Source organism: Bufo bufo, chromosome 1 (assembly GCF_905171765.1).
Source record: "Bufo bufo chromosome 1, aBufBuf1.1, whole genome shotgun sequence".
Taxonomy (NCBI): Eukaryota; Metazoa; Chordata; class Amphibia; order Anura; family Bufonidae; genus Bufo; species Bufo bufo.
Window position 1 is genome coordinate 594,649,847 of NC_053389.1, and position 13,798 is coordinate 594,663,644.

The window sequence follows — 13,798 nt, forward strand, 5'->3', positions numbered from 1 at the left end:
CTATGGGAAAAGATCCAGCATAAGCGCTTATTCACACGGTCAGAGTTTGGTCAGTGATTTCCATCAGTGATTGTGCGCCAAAACCAGGATTGGAGCCTCCACAGATGTAAAGTATAAGGCCTCCTGCACACGACCGTAGGTGTCCTGTTGCCATATTGCAGATACGCAATACACGGGCACCATTCCATGTGCATTCTGCATCACGGATGCGGACCCATTGAACGGAATGGAACCCTACGGAATGCTTCTGTAACGGTCACGTACACACACACGGGGGGGGGGGGGGGGGGGGGATAGTGACCACTGTGCTCCACCCTCACCCCTGGCCCTGCCTACTTGCCTCGTTCCATAGCTTAGAATACGTGCTGGGAGGACAGACAAGACAAACAACGGATAGTGAACGGACCGAGTCAATACCAAGAGAGCAATGCAGTACAAAGGGATAAAGCAGAGAATAGTCAGGAGAAGCCGGGGTCAAATACCAGGAGAGTAATAAAGTACCACAGGAGTCCGCAGAGAATTGTCAGGCGGAAGCCGGGGTCGGAATACCAGGAGAGCAGCGCAGTACAGGAGGAGCAGGCAGAGGATCGTCAGGGAACACAGGAACAGGTAAGTATGCCAGGTAACAGAATCACAAATGAACCTAATTAACAGGCAACCTGTGGCCAGCAGGCTGCCTGTCAAATACTGACTAGCTAGGGTCATGTGACGTGGCCAGTGCCACATGACCCATGCTGCTGAATACAGCTGAGCACCGAGTGCTCAGACCTCCCCTGGTTGCCTGGGGAACTGAGGACGCCGGCTGCGCACGTCTCCTCAGCGCCCCCTATCACCTAGGAGGGCGACCTCGCTCCTGCACAGAGGCGGGACGCCGATGGCGCTGAGGAGAGCGAGCGCCTCGTCGGCGTCCCGTGACAGCTTCCGTGGGGTTTCGTCCCGCACTTCCGTTCCGCAAAAAGATAGAACATGTCCTATCTTTTTGCGCAATAGCCGGATCGTTGACCCATTGAAGTGAATGGGTCCGCGATCTGCTGTGGCTGCCCCACGGTCGGAGTTTGTGCATTGCGGCCCGCATTTTGCGTGCCGCAGCACGGCCACAGGCGCACACATTTTGTGTGCAGGAGGCCTAAGGGAAAGATCTGCTCCTGTTCTGTGCTTACAGCCGCACCTGGTTTTGGCTCACAATCACTGATGGAAATCGCTGATAAAACACTGACGTGTGAATAAGGAATAAATTGCATTTTATTGATTTTAAATTCCTGCTCTGAAGTCAGGGAGGTGGTCCTATCAGTGACTGACAGCTATCTGTGTATACAGTCATAGAGGGAAGGCTGTCAGTCACTGATAGGACCGACTCCTTGTCTTCAAAGTCCAGAATGAGCAGGACTTTAAAGGGAGCCTGTCAGGGTGTCTGAGCTGCAGGCAGCATGTTATAGAGCAGGAGGAGCTGAGAAGATTGATAGTTTTATGGGAAAAGATTCAGTAAAACTTGTATTTCATTCATTTAAATCCCTGGTCATTCAGGTCTTTGAAGTCAGGGAGACGGTCCTATCAGTGACTGACAGCTAGCTCTGTATACACCGTCATAGAGGGAGGGCCGTCAATCACTGATAGGACCGTCTCCTTGTCTTCAAAGTCTAAAATGAGCAGGGATATAAATGACAAGTTTTACTGAACCTTTTCCCATAAAACTATATATCAGTCTGGGTGATTGGGTCAGCACAACCTGTATGTAGGTGCACATCACTATGGCGAAATACATATACAAACGCAAAATACAAATGTGACAGCACTCTGCCCTGCCTCCATGCTGGATGAGGCATCGGTGTACATTTTGGCCAAAGCGTAATAAGCCACTCACCACGTCAAGGTCGCCTCTATGGAGTGGTCCCTAACACCAGTTCCTACCTGTTATGGGCCATGACAGCCACACAAAGTCCAGGGAGTGCAGGTCAGCGTGCACGCCAAGCACACTCTGCTTTTAACCCCGTCCGGTGCCATTGGTACTTGCATCCCTGGATCCGATGAAAGCTGTAATGGCACCGGATTGTTGATATGTTAATGCTATGAAATGTATGACTATTTGTACATGATTGTAAAGCGCTGTGGAATATGTTGGCACTATATAAATAAAGATTCTTATTATGTAATGGAAAAATATGGTTTCAGCAAGACCACTACTACTTTTGTCCTTGATGTAAAGTCCACCCACTCGTGTCATCTGAGTCTTGATTCATAATTACGAATCTAACATCATAACGTCTGGGTGGTTCTATCGTCTTGGATTATTCTGGAGAGCTTGTTATATTCCTCTCATCTGCCCTTGGCACCACCAAACACCTGTGATTGAGAGCCTCTGGTGTTCACTCATCAAGGACCACAAAATGCAGAACTTGTGTATAGATACAGTATATGGGTACACGCCCATGGATATTATCTGCTATGGGCTAGTAATGTAATAAGGGGGAACTTCCTTGTACTGTACCACAGACCTGGGGGGATCTACGATTGTTCTGTTATGTACAGCAGCAATTAAGAGATATGGTTGGCAGGGACAGGGTTAACCAGCCTGTTCCTCCCCTCTTAGTAGGAGTGGGCTGATCCTGCTTCCTACCAGGAGAGGGAGTTCTAGCTAGGTCACTGAAGAGGAGGGAAGCATGTCCAATTGCTCCTACTCCTAGGGACCAGCAAGATATCTTATTCTCCTGTGAGACCACTACTCCACAGAGACTGCAAGAACACCAAGAAACCTGAAAAGATATGACTTTCTCAAAAGCGACAGCGTTATATAGTCAGCAGAGTGGCCAGCAAGTCACATCTTTAGAGACCCTGCTGTAGGTGAGGGGATATGGCTCAGACACCCTAGATAACATCCAGGCCAGATCAACTCAAAGCCTGCATTACACAGTGGACACTTATATCCACAAGTACCAGCATACAGATGTTAGCCAGAGGTTCCAGGGAGAGTCATCAGCAAGATAGCACACTGGAGGTACCTCACCTCACCATGCCTCATCGTCTGGGGATAGAAACTACACATTGTACAAACTTCTGCTGGACAAGTTATTATGATTGAGCAAATCGGATTTGTGTTGCTCTATCTGAACCTGATTCATTTGAAAACTTCATTAACAATATTGGCTCCGTACTACTCTAAAATGTATGGCCTTCAGCAAATATCGCGAGAATTACTTTGTCTCACCTCTATCATGCGTCATTTTGTTTATTTGCATAAATTACTGTATCACAATACTAAGCCAAACTCTGCTTTGTGCCTCATTAAAGAAGCCGATTTTGATACAGTAATTGAGGCAAGTAAACAAAGTGACACGTGATAGAGGCGAGAGGAAGTAAGTCTTGCGATATTTGCTGAGCTTCAGAAAGACCTCCGAGGCCATACAATTTACAGTAGGATGGGGCTAATATTCTTAAAGGGAACCTGTCATCTGGATTTTGGGTATAGAGCTGAGGACATGGGCCGCTAGCACATCCGCAATACCCAGTCCCCATAGCTCTCTGTGCTTTTATTGTGTAATAAAAATGATTTGATAGATATGCAAATTAATCTTAGATGAGACACTCTCCCTGAGATGAGTCCAATGTGAAGGAGCCCAGCACCGCCCCGCATCTTCCGAATCTCCTCCTTGCTCCCCGAGGTCACAAAGTTAGAGCGCCGTAATCTTGCGATGTGCGAGCTAGCACATGCGCAGTGTCGGCATAGTGTTCCTTCCCTGTGCTGGCATCCGCCTCAGGGAATAAACTGCGCTTGCACTAGCTTGCGCATCGCGAGATTACGGCGCTCTGGCTTTCTGACGTCGGGGAGCAAGGAGGAGATTCGGAGCGATGCTGGACTCATTTAAGGTTAATTTGCATATCTATCAATTTGTTTTTTTTACACAATAAAAGCACACAGAGCTATGGGGACCGGGTATTGTGGATGTGCTAGTGGCCATCTAGCAACCCATGTCCTCAGCTCTATACACAAAATCCCGGTGACAGGTAGTTTTTAAAAGAATCGGGTTTGGATACAGCATTGCGAACCCGATTCACTCAACCCTGCAAGTTATATTACAAGTTGAAATCGCCTTTCCACTGCACTGACCCCCGCCCTGAGGGAGTACACCCTGTCACAACTGCGCAAACCGTTTGTGTAGTTACGTTACCACGTGTCCCCACCCGTATTGTCATTATACCGGATGACGTTGTTATAATGGGATATACTGGCATATTATTCTGTGTAATAGTTTGCACAGTTACATCTTCCCTGTAAGAGATGTCCTAATGTGCATGTTGCTATCCTCTTCATACATATATTGTTCAGTCAGTCAGCCATTTTGTGCTCACCCGGAACTGATAATTTTATAACCACCCCTGTTATCCCACTACCGCACCAATACCGCTTCTAGATCCCAGGGACTAGTTCATATCTGGGTATTACGGGTAGTGTATTCAGCGACAAGCATTGCCCTATTATTAATCAGGTCAACAAGGAACTATCGCGGTGCCGGAACCACAGGCGCAGTGACAGCGGAGAGCACAGGGAATGATTACCGACACGGACTTCCGGGGAAAATGGCGGCGCCCAGGAGACGCGTGGTTTAGCCTGAAGTGTACACAGGGATGGCGGGGCTCACGCTTTTTGTCCGGGGCCTCCCGGAAAATGCTACCAGCGAGCGGTTGGAGGAGATCTTTGGGGAGAGTGGACCCCTCCGCCAGTGCTTCGTGGTTCGAGAAAAGGGTAATGAGCAGAGCTGTTCTACGCCGTACCGGAGGGCAGCACTACAGCCGCCAGGGCCTTCTGATCAGGACATTGGGGTCCATAGCCCACCGCAGACGCCATCCGATATATATTATATTGGTTTTCTAGGATTTAACTATTGATGACACATCATCAGGATAACCCTTCAGTATCTGGGGGGAGGGGGCTCTTACTGGGCCTGTGAGATATAGTCAGTCCTGTTCTAGTGATATGACTGCCAATGCTGATAATGGGGGTGCCAGTAGTCAGACCCCCACTGATCCTGAGGATAGGTCATCGATATAGAAGACCGCTACTGTAAAAGCACCAGCTGGTGTCTCCTGGGACCCCTAGCCACGTGTGCGCTCAGTGATTGAAAAGCATTCAAACTTTATTACTGAAATCCAGTGGATGACCCTGCCCCATCCAACTACAATAAAGGCTTTTCTATGTCTTTTCTCCATTCCCTCGCAAACACTTTTAGGCTACTTTCACACTCGCATTTGGAGCGGATCCGTCATGGATCTGCACAGACGGATTCGTTCAGATAATACAACCGCATGTGTCCGTTCAGAACGGATCCGTTTGTATTAGCTTTAGCATAGCCAAGACGGATCCGTCTTGAACACCATTGAAAGTCAATGAGGGACGGATCCGTTTTCTATTGTGCCAGATTGTGTCATAGAACACGGATCCGTCCCCATTGACTTACATTGTGTGTCAGGACGGATCCGTTTGGCTCAGTTTCCTCAGACGGACACCTCCAAGCAGCGTTTTAGTGTCCGCCTCCAGAGCGAAATGGAGACTGAATAGAAGCAAACTGATGCATTCTGAGCGGACCCTTATCCATTCAGAATGTATTAGGGCAAAACTGATCCTTTTGGACCGCTTGTGAGAGCCCCTGACGGATCTCACAAACGGAAACCAAAACACGAGTGTGAAAGTAGCAAGGGGTTGTGCATTGGGTACCTATCTATGACCTATCCTCCATATCTGATCGCCGGAGGTCCGAATACCGGCACCGCTGCCGATCAGCTGTTTGAAGAGGAGATGGTGCTTTTGGTTCAACTTGAAGATCACGCTGCACATGGTCTCGCTTACAGCAGCGGTCCGGTCTGATTGCAAGTACTTTCTCCATTCAAGTGAATTACACTGCACCTCCGAGACGACGCACCGCGTAATCCTGAAGAGGAAGCAGTTATTGTAGGAGCGCCACCTCTAATACAAACAGCTGATAGGAGGGGGTGCCAAGTCTGACGGACCCTTTTAGCTGCTTGGTCCTTGCCCTTACCATGATCGAAGCAGGATTTGACTTTTATCCAGTGCACTAATATGACTGTAGACTTCACAGTACGCTAACTTGTACTTTCAGGGGCGGAAAAATGTCGTGGTCTTGGCTATGTCACGTTTTCTATGTTGGAGGATGCACAGAAAGCAATGAAGGAAATCAAGGAGTACGATGGGAAGAAAATTGAGGTGATGGTGGCCAAGAAAAAGTTGCATGAAAAAGATAAAAAGGCTAAAGCGAAAGGTAAATCTGAGTGTTGGGTTGGAAATAGAAAGCAGCAATGGTTTCTTCTGTAAGCAAAGGTAAAAAGAACCAATATAATCCTTCTGGTTCCAGATGCAACTGAGCAAGCAAAGCAAAGCAAGCCTAAAGATGTCAAAGTGCCACCCAAGAAAGCCAGACTGATCATCCGGAACCTGAGCTTTAAGGTACAGTACCAAGTGGTCGGCTGCGTTTTAATGTGAAACCTTCTTTAGAGTTGGCAGTCAGTGTCTTCTAGAAAACGTAATGCAGTTTTCATACAATAATATATTACTAGGGTTATATTTTACCCAAGCTCCCTGGATTCACACACAGCGGCCACATTTACTAATGATAGTGAACCTGGAAATCCTCTGCATCTAGCTTCACAAGGGGACGTGACTTTGCAGGAAAAGGTGTGTGGCTTAAAGGGGTATTCCCATTAGGCCTCATGCCCACGACCGTTGTGTGTTTTGCGGTCCGCAAACCACGGATTGCTTCCATGTGCGTTCCACAATTTTGCGGAACGGCACGGACAGCCTTTAACCCCTTAGGGACGCATGACGTATCGGTACGGCATGGTTCCCGAGTCCTTAAGGACCCATGATGTACCGGTACGTCATGTGGTGTTCCGATCACCGCCGCCCGGCAGGCGGTGATCGGAACAAGGTGCCTGCTCAAATCATTGAGCAGGCACCTCGGCTAAATGCGCAGGGGGTCCCGTTGTCGGCGATCGCCGCAAACCGCAGGTCAATTCAGACCTGCAGTTTGCGGCTTTACCTGGTGCGGTGGCGGTGGTCGGCGGTGCCATCGGGTCCCCATTGGACTGTGGGGGAACCCGATGGCATGGAAGGCAGCGCGATGCCTTCCTGAGGTATCTGCGCTGCCTTCCGGTGGAGAGCCTGTGAGATCCAGCCCCCTGGATCTCACAGGCCGGAAGCTGTATGAGTAATACACACAGTATTACTCATACAGCCAATGCATTCCAATACAGAAGTATTGGAATGCATTGTAAAGGATTAGACCCCCAAAAGTTCAAGTCCCAAAGTGGGACAAAAAAGAAAGTGAAAAAAAAAGTTGAAAAAATAAAGTTTTCCCCCCAAAAAATTTAAAGTTTCAAGTAAAAATGAACAAAAACGTCATTTTCCCCAAATAAAGTAAAAAAAAAAATTGGTAAATTATAGGAAAAAAAAAAAAGTATACATATTAGGTATCGCCGCGTCCGTATCGACCGGCTCTATAAACATATCACATGACCTAACCCCTCAGATGAACACCATAAAAAATAAAAACTCTGCTAAATAAACCATTTTTTTGTCACCTTACATCACAAAAAGTGCAACAGCAAGCGATCAAAAAGGCGTTTGCCCACCAAAATAAGACCAATCTAACGGTCACCTCATCCCGCAAAAAATGAGCCCCTACCTGAGACAATCGCCATAAAATTAAAGAAACTATTGCTCAGAATATGGAGACATTAAAACATCATTTTATTTTGTTTTAAAAAAGCTGTTATTGTGTAAAACTTAAATTAAAAAAAAAAAAAGTATACATATTAGGTATCGCCGCGTCCGTATCGACCGGCTCTATAAAAATATCAAATGACCTAAAGCCTCAGGTGAACACCGTAAAAAATAAAAACTGTGCTAGATAAACAATTTTTTGTCACCATACATCACAAAAAGTGTAATAGCAAGCGATCAAAAAGTCACACGCACCCCAAAATAGTGCCAATAAAACCGTCATCTCATCCCGCAAAAATCATACCCTACTCAAGGTAATCGCCCAAAAACTGAAAAAATTATGGCTCTCAGACTATGGAAACACTAAAACATGATTTTTTTTGTTTAAAAAAAGAAATCATTGTGTAAAACTTACATAAATAAAAAGAAAGTATACATATTAGGTATCGCCGCGTCCGTGACAACCTGGTCTATAAAAATATCACATGATCTAACCTGTCAGATGAATGTTGTAAATAACAAAAAATAAAAACTGTGCCAAAACAGCTATTTATTGTTACCTTGCCTCACAAAAAGTGTAATATAGAGCAACCAAAAATCATATGTACCCTAAACTAGTACCAACAAAACTTCCACCCTATCCCGTAGTTTCTAAAATGGGGTCACTTTTTTGGAGTTTCTACTCTAGGGGTGCATCAGGGGGGCTTCAAATGGGACATGGTGTCAAAAAAACCAGTCCAGCAAAATCTGCCTTCCAAAAACCGTATGGCATTCCTTTCCTTCTGCGCCCTGCCGTGTGCCCGTACAGTGGTTTACGACCACATATGGGGTGTTTCTGTAAACTACAGAATCAGGGCTAAAAATATTGAGTTTGGTTTGGCTGTTAACCCTTGCTTTGTAACTGGAAAAAAAATATTAAAATGGAAAATCTGCCAAAAAAGTGAAATTTTGAAATTGTATCTCTATATTCCATTAATTCTTGTGGAACACCTAAAGGGTTAAAAAAGTTTGTAAAATCAGTTTTGAATACCTTGAGGGGTGTAGTTTATAGAATGGGGTCATTTTTGGGTGGTTTCTATTATGTAAGCCTCGCAAAGTGACTTCAGACCTGAACTGGTCCCTGAAATTTTTCAGAAATTTTCAAAAAAATTTTAAGATTTGCTTCTAAACTTCTTAGCCTTGTAACATCCCCAAAAAATAAAATATCATTCCCGAAATGGTCCAAACATGAAGTAGACATATGGGGAATGTAAAGTAATAACTATTTTGGAGGTATTACTATGTATTATAGAAGTAGAGAAATTGAAACTTGGAAACTTGCAATTTTTTACAAATTTTGGGTAAATTTGGAATTTTTTTATAAATAAAAAAGATTTTTTTTTACTTCATTTTACCAGTGTCATGAAGTACAATATGTGACGAAAAAACAATCTCAGAATGGCCTGGATAAGTCAAAGCGTTTTAAAGTTATCAGCACTTAAAGTGACACTGGTCAGATTTGCAAAAAATGGCCAAGTCCTTAAGGTGAAATAGGGTCCTTAAGTGAAAGAGTCCTTAAGGGGTTAATATAACTGCCTATTTTTGTCCGCAAAGCGCGATCAAGAATAGGACAGGTTATATTTTTTTTACGGAGCAACAGATGCGGACAGCATATGGAGTGCTCCGATGCTCTCCTTTGCCCTGCGCAGAATTGCGCAGGGAAAAGGCATTTCTGGAGATCGAGTGATGTACCTGGCTTTCCATAGGGACTGCTAGGTGGAGGCTTCCGCCTAGCGGCTTTCCCGGTGACATCACAGGCACTGATGGGTTGGCCTTAACGCTGCCCTAGCCCTTTTACAGGATAGGGCAGCGCTAAAGCCCGCCTATTAGAGCCAGGCTCGCTGCTAGGCGAAAGTCTCCACTTAACTTTCCCCATTGAGATCCCGGTAAGTCACCGGATCTCCAGAAATGCCTTTGCTCTGCACGATTCAGCGCAGGGCAAAGGAGAGCAGCGGAGCATGAAATGCTCATGTCAGGGGGGCTGCCTGGGTGAAAAGGGAGATATGTCCAGGTTCAGCTCTGAATCAGGACAACCCCTTTTACCACATTGTACTTATGTGTACACTTTTTATGTCTGGATTCAATATGTTGTGCTAATCGGCTGACATTATTTCCAATAACAGAGCTCTGAAGAAGATCTCAAGACACATTTTTCGACCTTTGGATCTGTGATGGAGGTCAACATTCCAAAAAAGCCAGGTTTGATTGGTGTTGATTGCCTTAAAAAAAAAAAAAAAAAAAAAAAAGTTAAAGAAAACTCTTTATTGCTGCATAATTGTAGATTTTTTGTGTTTAGTGGATTGTCCATCGTGTTCAACCATTTTCTACTTACAAACCCCTGTGGATCCAGAGTAAGGGAGAGACCCGGTTCACCAGAAAGGGAGATCACACTTCCTTCCCGATCCCTGGATCAATAATCTCTATGCCAGTATTATATTTTACAAGGAGTTAAATCTGTAGAGGATACAAATAAGAGAAGCTGTCACTGTGACAGACCGAAGAACATGTGTGATGATGTATTACATGATCCCTCTTGATCAGCCTCTGCTCTGGAAGGGGTCGTGTGATGCAGTCCATGTCCCAATAATGGGAGTGTATGTCACATTCCCTGATTTAGAGCTGCTGAGGGATCCCTGGTAGATCGTGTGGCACACCATGTGACTGCACAGAACTAGTAAGTAGAGTTGAGCGAACACCTGGATGTTCGAGTTCGAGAAGTTCGGCCGAACTTCCCGGAAATGTTCGGGATCCGGACCCGAACCCGAACCGAACTTCGTCCCGAACCCGAACCCCATTGAAGTCAATGGGGACCCGAACTTTTGGGCACTAAAAAGGCTGTAAAACAGCCCAGGAAAGAGCTAGAGGGCTGCAAAAGGCAGCAACATGTAGGTAAATCCCCTGCAAACAAATGTGGATAGGGAAATGAATTAAAATAAAAATAAAAAAAATGACCCAATATCAATTGGACAGAGGTCCCATAGCAGAGAATCTGGCTTCACGTCAGCAGAGAATCAGTCTCTTCATGCCATAGCAAAGAATCTGGCTTCATGTCAGCAGAGAATCAGTCTCTTCATGCCATAGCAGAGAATCTGGCTTCATGTCACCCACCACTGGAAGAGGCCACTGTCACATATTTAGGCCCTGGCACCCAGACAGAGGAGAGCGGTCCCGTTACAGAGAATCTGGCCTTATGTCAGCGCAGAATCTGTCTTCATGTCATAGCAGAGAATCAGGCTTCACGTCACCCACCACTGGAACAGGCCACTGTCACACATTTAGGCCCAGGCAGAGGAGAGAGGTCCCGTAACAGAGAATCTGGCCTTATGTCAGCACAGAATCTGTCTTCATGTCATAGCAGAGAATCAGGCTTCACGTCACCCACCACTGGAACAGGCCACTGTCACACATTTAGGCCCAGGCACCCAGGCAGAGGAGAGAGGTCCCGTAACAGAGAATCTGGCCTTATGTCAGCACAGAATCTGTCTTCATGTCATAGCAGAGAATCTGGCTTCACGTCACCCACCACTGGAACAGGCCACTGTCACATATTTAGGCCCAGGCAGAGGAGAGAGGTCGCGTAACAGAGAATCTGGCTTCATGTCAGCACAGAATAAGTCTTCATGTCATAGCAGAGAATCAGGCTTCACGTCACCCACCACTGGAACAGGCCACTGTCACACATTTAGGCCCCGGCACCCAGACAGAGGAGAGGTTCATTCAACTTTGGGTTGCCCCGCAATATAATGGTAAAATGAAATTAAAAATAGTATTGAATGAGGAAGTGCCCTGGAGTAGAATAATGTATTGTTAAGGGGAGGTAGTTACCATATTTTTCGCTTTATAAGACGCACCTGATGATAAGACGATTTTTGAGGAGGAAAATAAGAAAAAAAATATTTGAACCAAAAAGGTGTGCTTTTGCTGGGTTTTGAACTAATGGTGGTCTGTGGATGACGCACTGTTATGGGGGGACCTGTGGATGACGCACTGTTATGGTGGGACCTGTGGATGACGCACTGTTATGGGGGGACCTGTGGATGACGCACTGTTATGGGGGGACCTGTGGATGACGCACTGTTATGGGGGGACCTGTGGATGACGCATTGTTATGAGGGGGATGTAGCATCATATATAGCATCTTATGTAATGGGGGTCACTATTCACACAGGGGCAATATACTGTGACACATATGATACTGTGACCAGCATAAGATGATCTTATGCTGGTCACAGTATCATATGTGTCACAGTATATTGTCCTGTGTGAATAGTGACCCCCATTACGCCACAGTGCACACAGACTTTATATGTAAAATCTTTTAATGGCTCTGCTTTCTTCTATAACAGTACTCACTATGAAAGCAGCAGTCCGGCCAGCACGTGACGTCACTCAGTCAGTCACGCTCCTGCCAGCTTCATTAATGAAGTGGGAGGAGCATGACCGAGTGAGTGACGTCACGCGCCGGCTGGACCGCTGCTTTCATAGTGAGTACTGTTATAGAAGAAAGCAGAGTGTAATGAAGCCTTTTTCATATGTAAAGTCTATTATCTTCAAGCAGTATCTCTGCTTTTAACTAGGGCAAACCTCTGTAGTAGTACACCTTACTATGAAAGCGGCAGGCAGGGCGGCAGCGTAATCTCGCGATGCTCACTCATTCATGAAGGAAGTGGGAGGAGCGTGAATGAGTGAGCATCGCGAGATTACGCTGCCGCCCTGCCTGCCGCTTTCATAGTAAGGTGTACTACTACAGAGGATTGCCCTAGTTAAAAGCAGAGATACTGCTTGAAGATAATAGACTTTACATATGAAAAAGGCTTCATTACACTCTGCTTTCTTTACATGTGATAATTGCCGTGAGCGGGGCCCGATGTATTACAGTACAGTGACTGCATCGGGCCCCGCCGCGAGTGTTGCCAGCCTCCGTCCCCTCCTCCCACCCCTCTGATACATCGCGGCTTGCGATGTATCAGCGTCAGCAATGTAAACATGGCAGTGTTCGCTTTATAAGACGCACTGCCATTTCCCCCCCACTTTTGGGGGGAAAAAAGTGCGTCTTATAAAGCGAAAAATACGGTAATATCTAATCTGCACAAGGGATGGACAGGTCCTGTGGGATCCATGCCTGGTTCATTTTTATGAACGTCAGCTTGTCCACATTGGCTGTAGACAGGCGGCAGTGTTTGTCTGTAATGACGCCCCCTGCCGTGCTGAATACACGTTCAGACAAAACGCTGGCCGCCGGGCAGGCCAGCACCTCCAAGGCATAAAAGGCTAGCTCTGGCCACGTGGACAATTTGGAGACCCAGAAGTTGAATGGGGCCGAACCATTAGTCAGTACGTGGAGGGGTGTGCACAGGTACTGTTCCACCATGTTAGTGAAATGTTGCCTCCTGCTAACACGTTCCGTATCAGGTGGTGGTGCAGTTAGCTGTGGCGTGTTGACAAAACTTTTCCACATCTCTGCCATGCTAACCCTGCCCTCAGAGGAGCTGGCCGTGACACAGCTGCGTTGGCGACCTCTTGCTCCTCCTCTGCCTTCGCCTTGGGCTTCCACTGGTTCCCCTGTGACATTTGGGAATGCTCTCAGTAGCGCGTCTACCAACGTGCGCTTGTACTCGCGCATCTTCCTATCACGCTCCAGTGTAGGAAGTAAGGTGGGCACATTGTCTTTGTACCGGGGATCCAGCAGGGTGGCAACCCAGTAGTCCGCACACGTTAAAATGTGGGCAACTCTGCTGTCGTTGCGCAGGCACTGCAGCATGTAGTCGCTCATGTGTGCCAGGCTGCCCAGAGGTAAGGACAAGCTGTCCTCTGTGGGAGGCGTATCGTCATCGTCCTGAGTTTCCCCCCAGCCACGCACCAGTGAACATGCTTCATCCTCATCCTCCTCCACCTCATCCTCGTCCTCCAGTAGTGGGCCCTGTCTGGCCACATTTGTACCTGGCCTCTGGTGTTGCAAAAAGCCTCCCTCTGAGTCACTTCGAAGAGACTGGCCTGAAAGTGCTAAAAATGACCCCTCTTCCTCCTCTT

At 46.6% G+C, this 13,798-nt stretch overlaps 1 protein-coding gene across 1 annotated transcript in view; it reads left to right on the top strand.

The window, feature by feature from the left end:
* The first annotated feature begins 4,551 nt into the window (after positions 1-4,551).
* The window catches only part of RBM28 (RNA binding motif protein 28), a 51,252-nt gene continuing 42,005 nt past the window's right edge, over positions 4,552-13,798 (top strand). Inside the window, exons 1-4 of the mRNA XM_040413514.1 lie at positions 4,552-4,738; positions 6,111-6,269; positions 6,363-6,454; positions 9,892-9,967. Coding sequence (XP_040269448.1) covers positions 4,621-4,738; positions 6,111-6,269; positions 6,363-6,454; positions 9,892-9,967 — 445 coding nt within the window. The 5' untranslated portion in view covers positions 4,552-4,620. The remainder of the gene's footprint in view (positions 4,739-6,110; positions 6,270-6,362; positions 6,455-9,891; positions 9,968-13,798) is intronic.